This window comes from Xyrauchen texanus, chromosome 16, assembly GCF_025860055.1.
Source record: "Xyrauchen texanus isolate HMW12.3.18 chromosome 16, RBS_HiC_50CHRs, whole genome shotgun sequence".
NCBI lineage: Eukaryota > Metazoa > Chordata > Actinopteri > Cypriniformes > Catostomidae > Xyrauchen > Xyrauchen texanus.
The window spans coordinates 13839558-13854322 of record NC_068291.1 but is presented as its reverse complement, the minus strand read 5'-3'; the positions used below and the strand labels follow the sequence as shown (position 1 = coordinate 13854322).

At 38.5% G+C, this 14765-nt stretch overlaps 1 protein-coding gene across 4 annotated transcripts in view; it reads left to right on the top strand.

Moving 5' to 3' along the window:
- The window catches only part of LOC127657359 (echinoderm microtubule-associated protein-like 5), a 167683-nt gene that overhangs the window by 73515 nt on the left and 79403 nt on the right, over positions 1–14765 (top strand). For all 4 annotated transcript variants that reach the window (XM_052146108.1, XM_052146105.1, XM_052146106.1 and 1 more), the window contains exons 5-10: positions 8139–8324; positions 8863–8998; positions 11814–12015; positions 12112–12249; positions 12330–12586; positions 13174–13386. In XM_052146108.1, the coding sequence (XP_052002068.1) occupies positions 8139–8324; positions 8863–8998; positions 11814–12015; positions 12112–12249; positions 12330–12586; positions 13174–13386 (1132 nt within the window). The remainder of the gene's footprint in view (positions 1–8138; positions 8325–8862; positions 8999–11813; positions 12016–12111; positions 12250–12329; positions 12587–13173; positions 13387–14765) is intronic.

The following is a 14765-nucleotide window of genomic DNA, read 5'->3' as shown; positions in this document are numbered from 1 at the left end:
AAATTTAAATGATGCACCAAATTGTAAAGTAAAAACTAATGAATTAAGCAGCATTTCCATCCCATGTGTTTAAGGGTACAAAATTGTCACTTCTAGGAAAATAGGCACAAAATAGAAGTAAAAATGGAAGATGAAGCCACTGTGTCTCATTTAGGACATGTAATAATAATAAGCGTGCAGACAAAAGGCTCTGACGAACTTCATGTTTGCTAGGGTTCATCTGTAGACAGGATTTGGCCCTGGCATATCAGAATAACCAAAGCAACATTTCAGATGCTATGCGATAATATTGATGGTATTCTCTGAGCAAATTATGTATTCACATGGCTTGTTGAGGCAAAGTCACATTACTTTTTTGATGCGCATCTATATTACTATATACATTTTATAAGAATATATTTGGTGAAGATGTTTCCAACATAGTTTATGCGCATGTCTTCTTTTGAATAAAAAATTTGTCCATTTCAAGCAATAAATTTGTATGCACATTTTGGAGATTTTATTTGCATCTTGGTATCTGTCTCTTTAAGAGCAGCATTTCAATAAGCATGAATGAGTGTAGACTTGCACTGTGTTTTTCTATATGTTAATTAATACAACAAATATGACTGTGTGTTTGTGTCATAAGCTCTGTTGCAATAACTTAGGACATGTCCACACTAATATGTTGGAATATGCATTAATTTTCCTTGTCTCATTCTCACTAGAATGCCATTTTCCTCCACTGAAAATATAGCACATACTACAACTGGCTTAAATAGTCAAATGTTATTATATTTAACAATTTTCATAGATACTTTTCAATACCTTGTAGGATTTGTTTTCACTGAGCTTTTGGGGCTGCCTTCTTCACAAAGGATACATATGAAGATATCTTAGGATATCAACCTTTGGAACAGCCTTGTCAGAAGCACACCTATGTTGCTATCCAGGAAGGCAGCTCATTAGGTTTTGGAAAAGAGCTATTGTGTAATATGTGCAAGCTCTTTACAACATCCCTGAGATTTTGGTTTGGATGCTCCGGGCTGCTCTCAATCCACTTAATGTGCGTATAGTGCAATAAGCCTCACAAACTCGAGAAAACTGAGGCAGCGTGGTAGCTCTCAAAGAATCCCACTCACTGCCTCCCACCACACATGGCATAATCACTGCTTCACCACCCAACCTTCACAACAGCACTTTATAAATCAGATATTTGACAGCACACCACACAATTAGATGTAACTAGATTAAGATGTACCCTGGAGTAATTATTATTTTCCTTCTCACAGTATGCAAATTATATCAGCCTTGGTGACTTTAAGGCTGTTTGGTTAGTCTATATTTGCTGGATTCAAGGTTTCTTGCACATTTGGAAGGGGGTGGCCATCCCTGTAGAGCAGAGAGACAGAGACATGAATCAGGGTGGAGGCAGGCTGTCTCTAAAAGAGTTGAGCAAGTTCAGAATTTCAAAATTTGCGCTCTTTCAATTCATGAGTTAAACTTTTGTCCTGCAAGATTTTAAATTGGAATTTGAATGAAAGGAAGTGGAATTTACAAAGTCGATATAGTCACACAGAGGAATTTGCTTAGTCAAACACAAGTTCTGCAACAATACATGAATAATTGCACAATTAATGACCACTTAGGCCTATTTATTTTCCATGATATGTAGAATACATTGATTAGGCATATTTTTCTAACCTTCAGTACTGTCAAAACAATTAACACAGCCATTAAAACATTATAATTTTGCTCTTCAGCAGCATAAAATATCCAAAATATTGTTGTCATATTTTTTTCAGATAACTTAATAAAAAAAAAAATTGAAATTAGAATGTTATTATCTATTGATTATTTATCTATTGATCAACATGTTAATCGGTTATTTGGTTATATAATAATTTGAGCTATAACTCAATATTTGTTATACTAATTATAAACTGTATCAGAAAATGTATTTATCAATTAAAAAATATATTGGCTAATATACACTGGCGGACAAAACATTGGAATAATGTACAGATTTTGCTGTTTCGGAAGGAAATTGGACATTTTATTCACCAAAGTGGCATTCAACTGATCACAAAGTATAGTCAGGACATTACTGATATAAAAAACAGCACCATCACTATTTGAAAAAAGTCATTTTATATCAAATCTACAGGCCCCATTTCCAGCAGCGATCACTCCAACACCTTATCCTTGAGTAATCATGCTAAATTTCTAATTTGATACTAGAAAGTCACTTGCCATTATATCAAACACAAGTGAAAGATATTTGATTCATTAATTGAAGCTTAACATTGTCTTTGTGTTTGTTTTTGAGTTGCCACAGTATGCAATAGACTGTCATGTCTTAAGGTTAATATTTGGTCAAAAATGTCTCTCTCTAGAAACTCATCAGTCAATCATTGTTTTGAGGAATGAAGGCTATACAATGCATGAAACTGGCAAAGCCACATCTACGGCAAGTGCTACAGGCAAGTGCTACAGGAAGTGTGGGGTGACATGTCACCTGACTATCTGGACAAACTGGCAGCTAGAATGGCAAGGATCTGCAAAGCATTGCTGTGCATGGAGGATTTTTTGATGAGAACTCTTGAAGTAGTTTAAGAAGTTCTGACATTTTTTTTCAACTTTTTCAAAATGTGTATTTTTTCACATTATTAATGTCCTGACTATACATTGTGATCAGTTGAATGCCACTTTGGTGAATAAAATTCCAATTTGTTTTCATAAGGGCAAAATCTGTACATTATTCCAAACTTTTGGCCACCGATCGTATATACACCGATCAGCCACAACATTAAAACCACCTGGCTAATATTGTGTAGGTCCCCCTCGTGCCACTAAAACATTCTGAGATACTATTCTTCTCACCACAATTGTACAGAACGGTTATCTGAGTTACCGTAGACTTTGACAGTTTGAACCAGTCTGGCCATTCTCTGTTGATCTCTCTCATCAACAAGGTGTTTCCATCAGCAGAACTGCCGCTCACTGGAAGTTTTTTGTTTTTGGCACCATTCTGAGTAAATTCTAGAGACTCTGGTTGCATCAATCTGCATCAGTTCAGTATTGTACTCCCACGTTAAATTCCATAACTCTTCGCCCCTCTTGTTGAAAAGAAACTGTCCCAGCTGTTTACAATCTTGTTCACGGTGCTTTACTGTACTTCTCTGCCCTGTGCTGCTGTTTATGTCTGAAAAGCCTCAACCGCTAGAGACCAAAAGTGTGCAAGGGATGAATGTTATATAAAGAAGTTGTGAAACATAATGTAACCAAATGCTACATTTTACTTAATAATAATATCTTAATATTTTAAATAACCATAATGTTAATTAAGAATGTATTATTACTGTATTATAACTGTAATACAATAATACATTTACAGAACAACCACTTTTAGTGTTTGAATCAATCATATCGCTCATTAAACACTGTGTGAAATGTTTATTTTTGCCCTATTTTATTCAGTTGGCATGTAGGAGTTGATAACAGTTTGCTTAATAATCTCATTCCATATCTGGATAATTGCTACAGTATCATCGAGTATAAATTTCCTCCTCTATGATATTGCATTATACTAGTTTTGTATAGTATGGTAACTTAATAGCCAAAATACTTGGACATACGTGAATGAGATTAAACCTGAACTAGGAATGTTTCAGTCACAATGCACATTATGTAGTTTAAAGACATTTAGAGACATTTAGAATGTTACAAATGGCTATTTTTATTTAAATAAATGTTGTATTCTTAAAATATTCTGTTTGTCCAAGAATCCTCATTTAGAAGCTGCTAGTTTAGGACCTGTGAGGAGTTTGTTTCTCAATCTAGGGACTGTGATTTACTTGTCTTTTTGTTGTGCATTTGGCCGTCCACTTCCCTCTCTATACTGGTAAGAGATTCTTTTATCAATACAGTAATGCATGGACTGGAATAGCCTTCAACTCTCTAAAACAATATACTTTATGAGAAAATAGAATTTTAGAAATGTGATTATTTTTGCCTATTTTTAAAACCAAAATTTTACTTGCAAGTGTAAAGTAACATGTAAGAACTCAATACCTCAGCAACTGGGGAAAAAACCCACAAAATTTGGATTTCCACATGATAGCGCAACCATTTTCATTTGTTCTAATTATAAGAAAGTCCCAAATTAGCACTTTAGAATGCTTTTGTAAGGAATAGGTGACACAGTATATGTTTTCCATCATGGGTAAAGAAAAATGGAATAAATACCACTTAAAACAATTATTTTATACCATAATAATAATCTACCATGTACTCTTACTTGAGTCATAATATTTCTGAGTACTTCTACTTGTACTCAAGTTAATGATTTCTTCAGTAGCAGTAATTTTACTTAAGTAAAAAAAATATCAGTGCTCTTTCCATCACAGTGTAACAGGCAATGGTAATATTGGGCTTGTTTTGGGCTTTCTTTGTACATCCAGGCTTGGAACACACTGACTAAGGAAATCAGAGTGGCTACTGAAAAGCTGAAAAAACTGTTTTCAGCCAACAAACCTGCATCTTTGTGGAAAGGCCTAAAAAGCATCACCAAGTACAAGACACCTCCCCCTCACTCTGTAGAGTGTCTACTAATGGCTGATGAACTGAATGTGTTTTACTACAAGGTTGAAAGCCCATTCTCACACCCCTCCCCGCTCTGATCTTCACTTCACACACACTGAAGGTGAAGAGTCTGCACACAGAGGAGAAGTTGATCAGCTGGCTGTCTGGTGCAGACACAACAACCTTGAGCTGAACACGCTCAAAACAGTGGAGATGATAGTGGACTTCAGGAGAAATTCCCCCCACACTCCCCCTCACCATCCTGAACAGCACTGTGGCAGCAGTGGAGTCATTCAGGTTCCTGGGCTCTACCAATTCTCAGGATCTGAAGTGGGACACCCACATAGACTCCATTGTGAAAAGGCTCAGCAGAGGTTGTACTTCCTTTCCAGCTAAGGAAGTTCAACCTGCCACAGGAGCTGCTGACACAGTTCTACCTGGCCATCATTGAGTATGTCCTGTGTCTGTCTGGTTTGGTTCAGCCACCAACTACAATGGACAGTCAGGACTGCTGAGAGGATTATTGCTGCCCCCCTGCCCACCCTCCAAGACCTGTACATCTCCAGAGTGAGAAATGTGCAGGTAGAATCACTCTGGACCCCACACATACTGCCCACTCACTCTTTGGACTGTTGCTCTCTGGCCACTGCTACAGAGCACTGAGTGTCAGGACATCCAAGCACAAGAACAGCTTTTACCCTCAGGCCATTTTCCTCATGAACAATTAAACTGCCTCAGGACTCCCCCATAGTTCAATAATGTAAATACATATCTCATGTACATATGTAAATTCACATATTTAATTAAATAACTGTCATACCCCTACCTTTACATTACCACTTGCACATGTACATACACCATTCAATGTAATATTATTTGTATGTCCATTTATACTCTTACCATGTTTTATATTCTGTGTCTCACTGTAATGTTCTGTGTGCACTTGTTTCTCACAAATAACATTTCCTTGTGGATGTGAGAACACTTGGAAATAAAGCTCATTCTGATTCTGATTCGGAAAGTTTCAGATATCATATTGTAATGTTTTCAAAATATAAATATGGATAGCATAGTTCAGATAATGTGGTTGTGGGAGAATGTTATGAAAAATGTTCTGACCAAACATATTCAAGTCACTGATGTAGAGTCAAAGCAGTCTCAAATCCCTGTTGATCATAATTTCAAGTTAGTTTCATAAAGAAATCTGTAATCTGTTAATTCAATAAATCTTTAAATGTGCACTTAATAGGAAATTTCTGTTAGATTTCCCCATGGTAAATGAATGGGTAACTATGGTAACAAGGATTTGTTATTCCTTCATGATAAAACATGCCCCTCATATAAAATGCTTTTATATGTATAAATTGCAAAAGTCTTACAGATATACAAGCAGTTGTTAAAATAGAGGTTGTGTGCTTGTCTGTAAACCTCCAAGTCTAGTCTCAAGGCAATTCCTTTCAAGTCTTACATTTTTCTCAAGAGGACAAATCCGTAAAGCAGAAGACTTAAACAAAAGTCTCCATTTGATTTCAATTTAATTAAAACCTGTCTTTTTAATTAAAACTGAAAGGTGGCTTTCGGTTTGCTCACAGAAGACAGAAGCAGCTGAGGATGATATAAGGTCACTCACAGAGTTGACCCTGTCATTCTCTCAAACAGGAGTGTGTGACCTCAGAAATAGAGCTCCAATGTGTCACACATGCACCCACACACACATACACAGTTGAATCAAAGTCAGTGAACCAATTACAATGTGTTTGCTGTGGGGGCTATCAGAGTTTGTTCTGGATGGCGATTGTGCCTGTGCATTTTAATGAAGTGTTTAATGAGTGTAAGCATTATTATGTTTGCATGCTTGCGTGTGTTTGAGAGCATGTTATAGCAGGCAGTTGTTTTTTGCTTGTAATAAGAATGCCACAAAACCACATTTTCAGTTGTCAATACCAACACAGCAGTATTGGAGTAGTGAGTGGTTTCTCTTTTTCTTGAAAATATTTTTTGAGACATATTAATGACTTAAAAGACAGTAGCAGGTCTATTAGGCTGCATTTACACTGCACAGCATAATGTACCGATCCATTTTGACAAAAATCCTTTTTTTTTGTCCCACCAAGAAATAACCAGCATACCTCAGCAAGATGCGTATATTACCAAGATGCGTATTTGATTGTTTATATTTTAGTATGCCAGTATGAATTTGCAGTATCAGTATTTTTGACATCTTTAGGGCACATTTATGTATTTTAGGTCACACACTTTATTCCACAAGACCTCTAAGTCTTAGTCTATTAGTTACTACAATATAATTTTTTAATAATTCTCCCCAATTTGGATTGCCCAATTCCCACTACTCAGTAGGTCCTTGTGGTGGCGTGGTTAATCACCTCAATCTGGGTGGTGGAGGAAAAGTCTCAGTTGCCTCCACTTCTGAAACAGTCAATCCGCACATCTTATCACGTGGCTCATTGAACATGACACCGCGGAGACTCTGCATGTGGAGGCTCATGCTACTCTCCGCAATCCACACACAACTTACCACGTGCCCCATTGAGAGTGAGAACCACTATTCGTGACCACAAGGAGGTTACACCATGTGACTCTACCCTCCCTAGCAACCGGGCCAATTTGGTTGCTTGGGAGACCTGGCTGGAGTCACTCAACACTACAATATACATTTCTCAAAAAACAGCAATTGACATGCAATACAAGTGTTTACATCATTTTTATCCTAGGGAATTTGAATTCCAAAATATATCAAATATCCTTGTATTTGCCTGTTTTATTGTCCACCAGGAAATTTCCTTAGTCTGAATGCTTAAAAAAATGACTTTCTTCTTCTGAACACAAATTAAGATTTTTAGAAGAATATCTCAGCTCTGTAGGTCCATACAGTGCAAGTGAAGCTCTAATAAATATATAGAGGCAGCATAAAAGTAATCCAGTGGTTTAATCCATGCCTTCTGCAGGGATGTGATAGGTGGGGGAGAAACAAATCAAGCCAATACATTTTTATTTGTATAGTAGTTTTCACAACACATCGTTTCAAATCAGCTTTACAGACAATTAAGCTGTAATATCTATAATTTCTTGGATTCATCATTCGCGGTTTGATAAAATGTTTTATTTATTTATTTTCACTCATATATAAATAAATAAAAATGAGTAAATAATATTTGTATTTAGACCCCCAGTGAGCAAGCTAAAAGTGACTGTGGCAAGGAACACAAAACTCCATAAGATGTTGGTTAATGGAGAAAAATATCCTTGGGGGAAACCGGACACGCTGTGGGGGCCAGTTCCCCTCTGGCTCAATATTTAAGCCTTATTTCTCCTCCCTGCCCAGTGTATGGCGATATGCACTAAGAATTCAAACTGCGAAAAACAAAAAAGTAAAGTAAAGAGATTTATGGTAAATAATTAAATATTGATCTGTTTCTCATCCACACCCATCATATTGCTTCTGAAGATATGGATTTAAACATTGGAGTTATAGTAATTACTTATATTATTTTGGGTGAACAATCCCTTTTCATTCTGAACTGTGCATTCGAGAACTGTTCTCCCTCACCCCTCAGTTTTGGAGTCTTTGTGGGAACGCTCTGACCCCTAAGCGTGGCATGTTTGGGAAGACCGGAGACCTGCAGACAATCCTTTGTCTGGCCTGCGCGAGAGATGAGATCACATATTCAGGTGCCTTGAACGGTGACATCTACGTCTGGAAGGGAATCAATTTAATCCGGACAGTTCAAGGGGCTCATGGGGTAAGTGAGGGGATATTTTCCACAACCTCTACCAGAATGACCTCTGACCTATTTGACATCACATACCATAACATTTTAATTTAGTAAAGCATATATCTTAATTTGTAGTCTTTCTTCTGAATGTAATAACTTGCTCAGACCTTTTCGGCAGACATCAACATTGACCAATAATGAATTTTAATTAAAAGTTCTCCCCTACTTTTCTTTCACATTACATATTTATTCACTCAAAATTATGTCACATAATGTAAGTTAAAGGTGTTCTGAATGCTGTTTCATGTTGACTTCAAGATCTGACCTTTTGAAACTATATTTAACTTGACTAGTGTAGTCACTGCAGTGTTCAATACTGTCATGAAGTTTGAGACAGTAGATTTAAGGTTCCCTGATTTAATTGTTTTAGTTGTCACTTGTCAGAGACGTTCAGCCACTGAGATGCCCTGTGTGTGTGTGTGTGTGTGTGTGTGTGTGTGTGTGTGTGTGTGTGTGTGTGTGTGTGTGTGTGTGTGTGTGTGTGTGTGTGTGTGTGTGTGTGCAGTCAGGGATTTTCAGCATGAACCCTTGTGAGGAAGGCTTTGCCACTGGAGGCAGGGATGGCTGCATCCGGTTATGGGACATGAACTTTAAACCCATCACCGTCATTGACCTCAGGGAAACAGACCAGGGATATAAGGGTGAGTCAGAGCACTTCAAAGAAACTATTATTTTGTTTAACACATGAAGTTGCCAGTTGTCTTTATTTGATAAATTTAACAGGATCCCACAATCCAACAGTCCTTTGTTTCTAACAGCGCTCTATCTCTTTTCTTCTTTTACTTTCATTTTCCCTGACTCGTCAGTAGCTAGAGGTGAAAATTCAAGAGGTGCGTTGTAGTGGTCAGTGTTCTTTATACAGGCTGTATGCCCTGTTATGTCCATACTGTGGCTCTAACCTCTGTTTGTCACCAATCCTAGTCTAAAGCTGCATTTACACTGCAAGGCCCAATGCACAGATGCAATATTTTGACTCACAAGTTTTTGTTTTGTCTGTTCACATTCACTAAAGACATAACTAACTGTGTTTACATTCAGTTTCGTCCGTCTTTTGGAGAGTGTGGCTTTCTGTACAGCTCATAAGCAAAATAAATAAACTACAGCTCTGTTCCTGAACATAGTGAGCTGCCTATGTAGGCAGTATTTTAAGTCATCTTAGGTGTGCTCTGCCGTGCAGGCTCTTTCAAATGGTAGGCAACTTAATTATGCTCCATACTAAGTAGGGTTGCAAACCATCCCGTATAATACAGAATCGTCCTGTATTTATAAAATTGCGTTCTGTATGAAATCCATACTGGACAACGTTTGTACCATATTTTAGCATCTTAAAAAAACAAATATTGTCTTTGTCCATTGATTGCAGCTTCGTTCTTTAGCAAAAAGTAGTGTTTATTAAAAGTGAAGATTGATAGAAATGTGGTTCTTCCTGGTCTTGTAGTAAAGCGGTTTACATGATTGTTTTTGGACTAATATGAAACCTTGACCTAGAACATCTTAAGTTTATACCCCTGTGGCAGGGCGGAGGGTGGGCCGGGTCATTATCCTACACACCCGGTCCCGTATTAGGCTAATTATGCATCCGTGAGGGTTAAAGATCCCCTGCAGTCGACCTTTAACCCTCACAGAGGCATAATTAGCCTAATACGGGACCGGGTGTGTAGGATAACGACCCGGCCCCGCCCTCCGCCCTGCCACAACCCCACTTTTGAAGCACTCTCTATTGTTGGACATTGTTTAAGGATTAATATTGTGGAATGGGATATTCAACTCATATTGAATTTATATGCATATTTATGCATGTCTTTTTTTGTTCTTTTTTTTTTAAACCAAAACTTATATAAAGTTCTGTTTTCCAAAGGACAAACTCCCTGGGATTACCCACCATCTGAGGGTGTTTGGTGCTCTGATAACTCTTCAGTAGGGCTGTATGATATTGAGGAAAAACACAATATGTATTAAGTTGTTGGATAATGCAATATGCGATGACATAAGGAACATCGGAATGCCCACCGCCTAAATATACTATAGTTTGCTGGGGAAAAAAAGGTCTTTCTATTCCAGAGAATACAAACATAGTTGACTTTGTTCCAAATTACATATAGACTGTGTATGGTATGGTTTTACCATTAGCTACATATCCTCAAATAAGACATGCTCCATCATTTGAAACAGAAGTTGTGTTAGGAGAAACACTAATTTATTCTCAGTTTTCAAATTACGTCAATTTTATCAGGAAATTCAATAATATTCAATAAAAATAAATTTGACACTGTTTAATGCTGTGTGTGATAGATCACGGAAGCTTTCCATTTAAACAGATCGGGGCAAAATGCTCTCTCTCCAACATATAGATTGGGAAAAAACCATGAATGAATGTCAGGGTATGTTGAAAGATACAGTACAACATACTGAAATGTATCATCTCTCATGTAATTGCCCAATCTGTTAATGTTGAAATGACATGGAGGATATCTTGCTCTTTTCTAAAGGTGCTTGAGCCTTGGAGCACTCACGGTATCAGCGTCTATGCACACTGCATACACACACACACCAAGTGACAGTTGCGTGCCCAGTCTATTCAAATTGCATTCGCTAGTCTCTCACCACAAATCAATTATTCAATTTGCACTTTGTCCATTGCCTCAATGAAACCAAATTCTCGTTTAACCACATACGTTTTTCACCCTGACGCGTTGCCATAGTCGTTCATTTGGTTTGGCTAGCTAGCCTGTTGTTTTGATTGTTGAAGTACTGTACAATTAGAACAAGCTATTTTGCAGCGTCTTTAATAAAAACTGCGTTCATACCGAATCTTGTGAAATGCACCTGCAATCATGCTGCTACATCTGTCTTTAAAGCACAAGGAGCTATTCTGTTAATGGCCCCTTAGAAGGCAGCAAGGCAGCTCATTATGTTTTGGAACAGACCCTATGAGGAAAATTTGCTGTAGTAGGTAGTTGATTGACTTCAACATTTCTATATACAACCAAATAAATACATTTAATATTTGCTTATTGCATGCATTTGCAATGATGTAGCAATTCTTGTGCAAAGTGCCAAGTGACGGTTTAAGAGCATACTATACCTTGCCTACCTGCCATTTAACAATGATGAAAAACCAGGAGGAGAGTTGGATTTGAGTGTTTAGATATAAACACTTTAAAAGTGGCCCAGATCTATTAGAAAAAATCTGATCTCATGTGTGAGAAAAATAGAATCTGTACCAGATATCCCTTTAAAAAACACAATTGGTTGACAGTGTAAATGTGGCCTATATGTATTAAAGCACCCAAGACCCTCTCCATTCTCTCCCCAGATGTCCCTAAGTCATGTTGTTCATGACGCTCTACAGCGTGCCCAGTGTACATCCTTGTTTCAGGATCATGTCTGTTTACATCCACGATTGACATGTACCATTCCCATGCTTACTGCTTACTCTAAAATGGATGTGTGCAGGCCTGTCTGTGCGCAGTGTGTGCTGGAGAGGGGATCATATTCTGGTGGGCACACAGGACAGTGAGATTTTTGAGGTGGTGGTACATGATCGCACCAAGCCCTTCCTCATCATGCAGGGTCACTGTGAGGGCGAGCTGTGGGCCCTTGCAGTTCATCCAACAAAACCCCTTGCCATGACTGGCAGCGATGACCGATCTGTCCGGTAAGAGCCAAAACAAACCAATTATGCATCTGATAGGAAAGTAAAAATAAGAAATGATATATCTTTTCTCTCTGTTTCTGTGTTTGTTATTTGAAGGATCTGGAGTCTCGTAGATCATGCCCTCATAGCACGTTGCAACATGGAGGAGCCTATACGTTGTGCAGCCGTTAGTACGGATGGTATTCACCTGGCTCTTGGCATGAAAGATGGATCCTTCACAGTACTGAGAGTCAGGTGAACCACCCAGGCACAACAAAATATCTTACAGCACAGAAAAACACGTGGATGTGTTTCAACAGTGCTCTTTTTTTCAGGGATATGACGGAGGTGGTGCACATAAAGGACCGCAAGGAGGCCATCCATGAACTGAAGTACTCCCCTGATGGAGCGCATCTAGCTGTAGGCTCTAACGATAACTCAGTGGACATCTACGGCATTGTGCAGCGCTACAAGAAGGCAGGCGAATGTATGGGTTCCAGCAGTTTTATCACACACATGGACTGGTCCACTGACAGCAAGTACCTTCAGACAAATGACGGCAATGGTAGACGGCTCTTCTACAGAATGCCCAGTAAGAGCTCCATACTCTTCTGGATTTGTGCTTTCTAAAATATTTCTAAATTAGAAGGACACCCTGCTGAAAAAAAGGCATAGCAAAACTAAATATATTTCAAAATGACATAACAGTGGGTTGTACATGGTCTTAATGAATCCCTGTATATTAAGCCATGTTTTTGGGTTCACCTGACCCAGTTTGCGTTTCTCATGGGAATAAGATGCATTCTTGCATTTAAAAACAGCTCGAAGGAGCTCAACCTGAATGGAACAGATTGCAGGTAGACATGTTCTCAAGACACATTTTTAAAAGTTGGACCATTTTTAAGTCGACACATTGTCAAAAACAGTTTGAGATGCAACGCAAAAGCCAAAGATGTTTGTCAACCAGCTTTTCCAACTAAGTTTTCTTCTGGCCAGCAAGGCTCTAGACCAGTACCAAACCAATATAAACCTACATGGAAACATGGAAATTCATGCTGGTCTATGCTAGTCATTTCAGCAGGGTTGTCTTCAAATCATGCTTGAGAAGCAAAAAGATGTTTGCTAGTATCTAACATTGCTTTTGATTTACTGACAATGGTTTGCCCTTTATGTGATTAGGTGGTAAGGAAGTGACTAACAGGGAGGAACTGAAGCTTGTCCAGTGGTCTTCATGGACTTGTGTCCTCGGGCCGGAAGTAAACGGGATCTGGCCCAAGTATTCTGATTTCAACGACATCAACTCTGTAGATGCCAACTTCAGTAGTCAAGTTTTAGTTACCGCTGACGATTATGGATTACTTAAATTATTTCGGTACCCTTGTGTAAGAAAAGGTGGGTCTTTTTTTTTTTAAGGGGTAGTTCACCCAAAAAAAAATTATTCTCTTATTATTCACTCACTTTCATGGCATCCCAGGTGTGTATGACTTTCTTTATTCTGCTGAACAAAAACAGAAAAAAGATCCATAGAACTCCAGTGGTTAAATCTGTCTTTAGAAGCAATATAATATGTGTGGGTGAGAAACAGATCAATATTTAAATCTTTTTTTACTATAAATCTCCACTTTCACATTCTTTCATATTCTAACAGTGAAAGTGGAGATTTATGGTAAAAAAAATCATTGAAATATTGATCTGTTTCTCACACACACCATTGCTTCTAAAGACAGATTTAACCACTGGAGTTCTATGTATTACTTTTATGCTGCCTTTTTGTGATGTTTGGAGCTTGAAAGGTCTGGTCACCATTCACTTGCATTGTATGGACCTACAGAGCTGAACGTCTAGGTTGCGTATGTAACCTCCATTCCCCAATGGAGGGAACGAGACAGTGTGTCGAAGAAGCGACACTAGGGGTCTCTCTTGAGCACCAAATATACCTCTGATCTATGAAAAAAGGCCAATGAGAAGTTGGCAGACAGCATTTGCATACCCCGCCCCCGGACATACGGGTATAAATGTGGGGAAATACACTCACCTAAAGGATTATTAGGAACACCTGTTCAGTTTGTCATGAATGCAATTATCTAATCAACCAATCACATGGCAGTTGCTTCAATGCATTTAGGGGCGTGGTCCTGGTCAAGACAATCTCCTGAACTCCAAACTGAATGTCAGAATGGGAAAGAAAGGTGATTTAAGCAATTTTGAGCGTGGCATGGTTGTTGGTGCCAGACGGGCCGGTCTGAGTATTTCACAATCTGCTCATTTACTGTGATTTTTACGCACAACCATTTCTAGGGTTTACAAAGAATGGTGTGAAAAGGGAAAAACATCCAGTATGCGGCAGTCCTGTGGGCGAAAATGCCTTGTTGATGCTAGAGGTCAGAGGAGAATGGGCCGACTGATTCAAGCTGATAGAAGAGCAACTTTGCCTGAAATAACCACTTGTTACAACCGAGGTATGCAGCAAAGCATTTGTGAAGCCACAACACGCACAGCCTTGAGGCGGATGGGCTACAACAGCAGAAGACCCCACCGGGTACCACTCATCTCCACTACAAATAGGAAAAAGAGGCTACAATTTGCAAGAGCTCACCAAAATTGGACAGTTGAAGACTGGAAAAATGTTGCCTGGTCTGATGAGTCTCAATTTCTGTTGAGACATTCAGATGGTAGAGTCAGAATTTGGCGTAAACAGAATGAGAACATGGATCCATCATGCCTTGTTACCACTGTGCAGGCTGGTGGTGGTGGTGTAATGGTGTGGGGGA